Source organism: Akebia trifoliata, chromosome 2 (assembly GCF_017979445.1).
Source record: "Akebia trifoliata isolate Shusen 1 chromosome 2, ASM1797944v1, whole genome shotgun sequence".
Lineage (NCBI taxonomy): Eukaryota > Viridiplantae > Streptophyta > Magnoliopsida > Ranunculales > Lardizabalaceae > Akebia > Akebia trifoliata.
The window spans coordinates 4,361,055-4,369,768 of NC_141376.1; the positions used below are offsets into that span (position 1 = coordinate 4,361,055).

The 8,714-nt window shown below is 32.5% G+C and overlaps 1 protein-coding gene across 1 annotated transcript; it reads right to left on the reverse strand.

Moving 5' to 3' along the window:
• Positions 1–3,133: 3,133 nt before the first annotated feature.
• DWF4 (Cytochrome P450 superfamily protein) lies at positions 3,134–7,828 on the reverse strand. Its single transcript, XM_086423890.1, has 8 exons — positions 7,201–7,828; positions 6,786–7,110; positions 6,521–6,673; positions 6,044–6,295; positions 5,838–5,930; positions 5,669–5,747; positions 5,474–5,583; positions 3,134–3,782 (listed from the first exon to the last, which is right to left on the reverse strand). Exons 1-8 carry the CDS (start codon positions 7,401–7,403, stop codon positions 3,531–3,533), a joined length of 1,467 nt encoding a protein of 488 aa, XP_086280016.1. The 5' UTR covers positions 7,404–7,828; the 3' UTR covers positions 3,134–3,530.
• Between the last annotated feature and the right edge of the window lie 886 nt (positions 7,829–8,714).

Here is an 8,714-nt window from a genome sequence, read left to right on the forward strand (position 1 = left end):
ACCATTTTTTATTTTATTTTATTTTATGATGAGGGTGTCCGAACCCATAGACCTGATTAGCAAGAGAGAGGCAATTAATCTCTTAAATCATCATATCTCCACCAAATCCCTCGGATATATGCAATATGTTACAAACCATACATTTCAGATAAGTCAAGAAAAATCCATACGAGTGGCTATGTGAAGATTTGAATTCAAGACTTCTTCCTTTTGAAGAATGGCTAGTTGGTCACTGCATCCAACACTCCTTGGTTTCGTGGCGATTTTCTCTCCACGTAACTAAATACACGTGATGCAGTGCCATTGCTTCATCAGCTTAGCTCAGGATCTGTTGGCTCCTCAAAAGGCAAATATAAAAAGTAAGGGGCCCTCTATGAACCCACAAAAAGAATAGTAGAACAGTTAGTTGGTTTAATTAATACATTTAAAGATTCGTTTAACCACCCTACCGTGCAACTTGTAACACCACAGAGTTGCAAGGCTTGAGATTCGAGAAACACGTAATCATTGAAAGAAAACACATGTAGCCATTAAAGCTGCATTGCCTTGAAAGCGAAAGGATACCTATCTAGTTGACAGATGTCAGATATCTGTCAGAGATTTGCAATCCCAAGTCTCATCTTCTATTTAGGCCTCCAAACAAGCCACACGAGCGTCCTGATCCTCTTATATGCGTATTGAATTTGGATGGTGTGACATATTTGGCTAAAATAATATCGACCAGTGCCCTCAGCCGACATGGTTTTTCACATAAATTCCAATTCCTAGACAATGACATAACCCTTTGTTCGATTTACATGAAAAAAAAAATTCATTTTAATTAATAAAGTGAGATTTACCCAGCAAATCTAACTGTTGTATTTTCATCATAAAAACTCTCTCCAAAAGTGTTGGATTTGATGATATAAAATCACATTTTAAATGAGATTTTTCTCTTTGTTGAGAGTTTTAGAAAATATTGAATCCCTATGTGAATATTCTTTTTGTCTTATAAAATTTAAATGCTCAAAGTTCTCCATGATGATTTTCACATTGTAATCACGAGCTTGTGACACGGAAGTGTTATCGATTTTTTGTTCGGACTTTTACTAGAATTTGGTATAGATATTTGGTGGATTACACCGAAAAATTGAAGGTAAGTATAAATTTTCATAATTGTAATTTCTTCCTTGAGTAATGGATTTTTTACTTACCTACTTGCTCGTGGATATAATCAGTTCATTGTGGGTGAACCATGTAATCTTGTATTGTGATTGTATTTATTCTTTGTTCTCTTTATTATTACTTGCATTTGCTTTTCAATACATTCTTAGGATTTAGTTGTTAAGATTTATTACTTTGATGTTAAAAGAGATTAATTTCAATAATCGGATTTTCGTGTGTGATTTGGGATCTAATCACAACACATTGGATCATTACTTTATGAACAACCCTACAAATTGCATTTTATCAAGTTCGTTACCCATCAAACCTTAGTGTAGGTATCCACGCCATAAATTTCAAATTCATGGGGTTAATTTGTTATTCCATATACTTTAGAGTGGATCTAACCATATTAATTTGTGGCATCCAAAAACATGATCTGACGCCACGTTGTTGTAAGGACAAAATTCTAAGAACTTTGGGGGAATTTTTTTTCAAAAAAAAGTTAATTTTCAACGTTAAATATTAATTGTATATTTGGAAGTTCAGTAGTCATCAATTTTCAACACTTTCAATAAAGTTCAAAAATGATTTATTTTTTGAATTTTTTCTTTCTTTTGAATATGATTTTTTTTCATGAAATCTATAAAGTTGTGGGATTGGATTGTCAATTTGATAATCCATGTGAGCCTAATGAACTTTAGTAAGATTTCAAATCTTACTAAAGTCATGCTAGCTTGATTCATAAAGTAAGGTTTGTTCAGTTATAAAGTTGATAAAGTAAGGGAGTTTTTGTAATAAAATTGGAACAGATAGGTCTGTCGGATAAGTCTCTCATTAATAAATGCCAGCCATACAATATAAATTGGGTGTCTATGTGGTCGAACCGAGTAGCTAATCAGATGGTATCTATGTATGTGTGTAACTATGTATATACGTGTTAACCTAAGTAATCTCATATGACAAGTATAACACATCTTAACAAGAAGAGAGATTGATTAATAAGTGAAATCTATCTATGTAGTCTTAGTTGGACTTCGTTATTGATCCAAACAGAACCACTCGAACACTCAATTCCTCTTATAAGGGTAAGTTGTCCTAATGGTCATCAAAAGGAGTTGGAAACATTGGATTACGTAGAACAAGAAGCCTAGTGGGCCCATCAACGGTCAAAGTAATCACATAAAGATATATACAAAAGGGAAAATCAGTAAGAACATTTGTCGTTGTCATCGACATCAAATATGTGTTCCATGAATTGCATATACTGCGATTTTTCTTCATGAAACTCCTTCAAAGTATACTTATCGAAGAAACTTTAATAGTGATTAATTGTAAAATTTTATTAGTCTTTTTCTATGTCTTGTACCAATGATTGCTATTTCTAGTTTCTAAAGTATTAGGATTTATCCCAACCTCTATGAGTTAATCTAACGTAAGAAGTCTCTTATCTCATCTCAAAAGTATCAATCATCTTTTATTTCAAGTTGACATAAAAACCATTTTTTTTTTTCTGAAGATAACATGGATTTTGATAAAATGAAATTTTAACATCCAAGATCTCATGCGCAAAGCGGAGCCAGGATTTTGGCTATGTGGAGACAACTTAGAGTGAAAATAATATTTTGTAGGGACAACTAAGAGTGGAAAAAATTTGTGAGAGCCATAGTGATAGATTTTCTTTCTCTGTTGTTAATATTAGTCACAATAGCTTATTAATCTATTGACTTTTAAAATTCTTGTGGGGGCAATTGATAGAGGCACAATTCCTTTTTTCATTAGGCAAGTGATCAATTTATTATAACTAGAGGGTGATTGAATCACTTTCCTCGAGGAAAAGTCTCTATAAAATGACTTATCATCTATTCATGCTGATTGGTTCCATTATCAATGGAGAACTGACTTCAACGGTTAGGATTGATAAAGAGTTGCACCAATTCAATAGTGAATATGTGTGAAACTACAAGTGGGCCCAGAGAAAAATCAAAGATATTGTAAGCCATATAAAGCCAATGAACTATAAGCATTTACAAGGTTGTTTATCCTTCACCAAAGTAATCAAGAAAATATCCTTATCCTTATGCATAAAACTGAAAATTTTTATCACACAAAACATATTACAAGATGAAGGGTTTAGAAGAAAATAAAAAATTACAAGGGCGGGCATGGTCCTTATGTATTTCTACTTCACTTCTTTATGTTCATATACTCTTCTATGTGCATGTGAGATAAAGAATGGCTTTGTGTGCCCCTCATCTCTAATTAAACATACAAATGGTTGCTTTTCTCTTTAATTTCCTTTACTTTCTAAATCTTTGATATCCAACAGATAAGAATGACAATGAGAGTGGAAGTGAGAGTGAAGTTTCCACAAGCATTGATTAATTTCATATTATGGTGTGATGGTGGTGGACCTTGATGGGTAGGCCTTTGGGGAACTCGACAAATGGGAAGGCGACAGGGTGATCCTGTTCCACTAACTCCCAATTGTAATTAAGGACTAAGTGGTGGATGAACACGGCCATCTCCAACTTAGCTAGCTCTGAGCCCGCGCAAAGTCGTGGTCCTCCCCCAAATGGCATGAAGTTGTTGGTCCTCTTTGAACTCGAAAAAGAGGAAGAAGAATCCATACTTTTACTCTGCAAAAGAAAAATAAAAATCATCATCACCAACACCCTATCTCAAAATTTTGAAATTTGTTAAATGATGAAAATTTTACACTAATACTTGTTTTCTCTTTTATTCGAGATGAAGAACATAATGTAATATGTTTTTTTAAAACGTTCTTAAAATTGGATTGATCTAGAGTTATGGCGTGAACCATTGATTTTATAATATAAATCGATCTAATCAAATTGAACCATAATGGGATCACGGTCTAACGAAATTGACAAATTTTGGATTCAATCATCCTCGCTCGATTTTTAAAACAAAAAAGCATGTGTGCCACTAGAAGATGGAATGATTAATAAAATTTTCAATTAGATTACCCATTAATTGAATTTTAGGTGTAATCCATCCTGAAAAACAGCTAATACGAAGATACTATTTGTCTTTTGTGGTAGGGTAGCATGCCGAAGGTTCTGGGAAGCTTAGCTCGTAATTTTGATTGACCCACCTAAAAGCACTCGTGCACGTGCATGTGAGGCCCCACACGTGCTTTAATCATGAAATATAAGAGAGAAAAAGAGAGAAGTGGACTTGATGTTCACCACCATAGTGGGTTCTACGCACGTACAGTTCTTGTATCATTATGCTTGTTGATCATGACAGGTACATATGGTCGGCCACACACCGAGAACCGGTTCAGTTTGGGCGGCAGTATTTGCAAAAATGAACCGAAATGGTAGTTCAATCAAATTAGGTAGAATTGCATAACAAAATTTGGTGAGTGACCAATCAATCAATCAATCCGCGTGTATCCAGGGCATCCTCAATTTACAAAACTACCCTTCCTTTTGACTCTCATCTTACGAGATTTTATGAAATCTTGAATTGATTTTGAAAATTTGCTATTGTCATGCCGACTTTTACTAATGCCACACTAACTCTTATTTAAATTATCAAAGAATTGCACACAATTGGTGTGGCAATAGTAACTCTCTTGATTTTTCTATGAGCGAAAAATATCTCTGGTGAGTGATTTACTGTTTTTTGTGAAAATTACTTTTCATTAAAAATAAATGAAATTAATTAAAAAAATTATATATATAAACATTTTTAGTTTTTTAATAAATATAAAACCATATTAAAATATCTATAGGTTGGTTAGGTTTGGATAGTTATCCCCCATCTCTAAGTTGACCAATAAACTCAGTAATAATCATATAAGCTCTATTTTGTTCAAAGTTATTATGTATTTTATATATATATATATATATATATATATATATATATATAATATATATATATATATTATTAAAAAAAATTATTATAAATTTAATATTTATAATAGTACTTATGGATATTTCATACATAAATCAAAGATACATAAAAAAGACTCGCATTCATAACTTTCTTTTCTTCGAATTATGGATCTAGAGGTGTAGGTCTAATATACTATATGTTTTTGTGAATGTTATATTTTTCAATAAAAATGAAAGAAGATAATTTAAGAAAAAGTATATATATATATATATTTTTTAAATTTATTTTATAGATAGATAGATGTCTTCAATTCAATCATTGATTTTATTAATTAAATGTTGGTGGTAGGGTCCTTTCTATAAAATAAAAAATTCTAGACTTATTTTTATTTAATTTTACCCCTAAGTGTTAACTTTAATTTCTCTCAGATTTTTGAATTATTGGTGATTCTTCATTGACTGACCTGATACCATCTCCATGGATTGAAATGTTGAGGTTGGTCATAGATCAAAGGATCTAAATGCACAGCTGCAATCACTGGAAGAACTTTCCAACCACATGGTATGTCATAACCTATTAGACAGTAAAATTCAAAGTGGGTCAGATTCCGGGGAGTTTCCATGTGACAAGACACAGGTAGTCGAGTTGTCGATCGTACCTTTGTATCGGACATCTTTGAGAGCCTTTCGATGTAGAAACCTCACCACGTTTCCAAGCCGGAGTGTTTCGCTAATAACCTTTACAAAGAGAAATTAAATTAATTAACAAAATTTCTATAGAAGTAATTATTATTAGTATTTATGTCAAAGATGATTGAGATAGCTTACACATTGAGTGAATTCCATTTGTTTGTAATCTTCCCAATTCAATTCAGATTCTCCTCTTTGTTTCTTGGCTCTAGTAATTTCAAGGTGCTCTTCCTAATTACAAGAAAATTGAAGATGTTTTGAGGAGTAAATTGGATTTTCTAAGTAAAGTAGTTTCTTTAAATTATAATTTTTTTTTTTTTTAAACTTGGTTTACTATGGTTTACCCTCAATTCTTCAACAGCTTTGGGACAACCTTGCAAGAAATAGATGCTTAAAGCTATGGATACAGAAGAAGTTTCGTGGCCGGCGAAAAGCAAACTTAGTACCAAATCAAGAATTTGTTCCGTCGAAAGATTCGAATGCTTCAAGACCCATCCAAGGAGATCATCATCTTCTACTTTCTCACGCTCATTGTTCGTCATCCTAATTCTCATTTCCATATTCCGTTCGATAACTTTAAGAATGGTCGATCGAGACTGCCATAGACCATCACATGCACAAAGATTAAATCACAAAATCATAAATTAATGAATAAAATACGAACATGTGTTATTTAATATCTTTTACAATATCCAACATATGACCATAATAATAACAATCTGATGTACTTTAGCCCAACAAGTCTAGGCCTTACTAATTATTATTATTATTATTATTATTATTAAATGGGTTTTCTTCAAAATAAATTTATTGAATTATACCTTTAAGGCCTTTCTATAAGCTGTTCCTGGCAAATTCAAAGGTGCAGATACCACTCCTTTCATGAATGTAACATACTCTCTCTTCAACTTCTCGGTTTCGGGCTTGCCAGGTTCCATGCTCATGATATGCTTGGCCATTAAATTGAAGGTAAACTAAAAAATAAAATTTCTTATCAGTTAAAACTATTTAATTTTTGGTGGTTTTAATACAAATAAATCAGAAAAATGAAGTTTTGTTTGTTTGTTGTTGAAAGCTTTAATCTACCTTCTTAGCTTCATCTTGGGCCGAAAAAGTCATGTCGACCTTCCAAGATCTTAGGACCAATAAGGTATGCCTTTCGACCTCTGGTAACAAATGAGTTCGAAGCCTCGCATTGCTCATGAAGTTGAGAGAGATCATCCTCATGTCTCTATGCAAATCTCCAACCAAAACCAACATTGACCATTTTCCAAGAATCCCACCTATACTTGTTGGATAACTACATTCGAATAATCGTCCCTCGTTCTGTAAAATGAATCTATTTAGACCAGCATCTACTGATACTATAGTGGGTTCACCGAACAAGTTAGATTTGTAGATCTTTCCATACCTACAAATATACACAAAATTCAACTACTTAGATAAAAAATAATTAATTAAACTTGGTTGATCATTTCTTTATATGGGTATTGGAGATTACCTTGAAATTTGTTGCTCCATGAATTCTCCAATAGTAGTAGCTGAATAAGGCTTTAGATAACTGATTGTTTCACCTAGAAAAGGCCAACCCATGTTTCCTGGTGGAAGTTTCAGTGATTTTTTCTTATATTTGAAGAGATCACATATGAGAAATATTACTAAAATTGTTGAAGGAATCAAGAGGAGAAGCTCTAGTTCAGACATGGCAACACTAAATCACTGAAGATCCCCTCTCTCTCTCTCTCTCTCTCTCTCTCTCTCTCTCTCTCTATTTGTTTCAAGGAAAGAAAATTGTATCTCTTTCTTTATAAGCTCTGTTCAAGTATTGAAAAAATGTATCTTATTTTCTACAACAACTTTGAGATAGTGGTTTGGAAGAACAAAAACATAATGAAAAATTTGGAGAGAGTAAACAGCTTTAAAGGCTTCTTTCTTAGGTGTTTTGCCTTAAAAAAGATTGACAAAATTCAAAAGAATATTCGAATCTGAAATTACTTTTAAAATCGAAAGGAAGATTGGACCGAAGATTTGTCAAATTGGTCGGACACCAGTTGGACTCTGTTTCAATTTGATTCGACCAATTTACCTTTATTGAAAAATTCGAAAAACACTTATACACTTTTCCTTTCCAAAATAAACTTCTCTCATTTCTTTCTTAATAGATTACAATCACTGAATGATTTATTGACCGAACCAGTTTCAATATTTTATATTGAACATTAGTTCATTTTAAATCACTGGAATTTACATAAGAGATCCTTAAATTCTATTCAAAATTATTTAAAGTCATTTATTTAGAGAGTTTTTATTGCCACATCAACTTTTGCTAATGCCACCCCAAGATGTGTGTCTTTTGTGATTTACATATGAATTGGGGTGGCATTAGCAAAAGTTGGTGTGGTAATAGAATCTCTCTTTATTTATTGTGGATAAGATGCATAGGCTTGATTTCTCTTCAATTTTCGCACCCACGTACTAGGTGTGTACTTGTAAAGATATTTCAACGTTCAAATCACTTTACATTGTAGTAGGAAATTCTATAATGATGATTTTCATATCCTTTCTTTCAATTATTTTTTTGTTTATAAATTTTTTTTATGATAGATTTTATAAGAACTGTTGATTTCAGCCTCCACATGTGCATTGATTGCGCACATCGCATGATAGTTGTATAGTTATTACCTGACTCATAATTATTAAATATTAACAACTCCAAATCATCTCTAGTTAGTATTTTAGACACACCTATAACGATCTCAAAAGTTTAAATCTGACATACTAGCTAGATTTGATTCTCGGACTCAACTTTATATTAGACTCAATCCAACAAAATGTGCATTCAACGTGTCCTTAGGGAAATTCTCAGGTTACCTAATGACAAGCTGAGGAATAAAAGAAAATTCTGAACAAAAACGAGCTCTGATCGACATGCTTTCTCCCAAGACAAAGAGGGATGGATAAAAGATCAAAGCCAGGATTGCAACCCTAAATAGATTCACCTCAAGGTCATCGGAT

Excerpts from the sequence above, each read along its gene's own strand:
- DWF4 (XM_086423890.1), bottom strand. The coding sequence starts at position 7,403 with ATGTCTGAACTAGAGCTTCTCCTCTTGATTCCTTCAACAATTTTAGTA. Across the intron at positions 6,674-6,785 it reads CCCAAGATGAAGCTAAGAAG|TTTACCTTCAATTTAATGGC; the intron begins GTAGATTAAAGC and ends TTTATTTTTTAG. Across the intron at positions 5,931-6,043 it reads AAGCTGTTGAAGAATTGAGG|GAAGAGCACCTTGAAATTAC; the intron begins GTAAACCATAGT and ends TCTTGTAATTAG.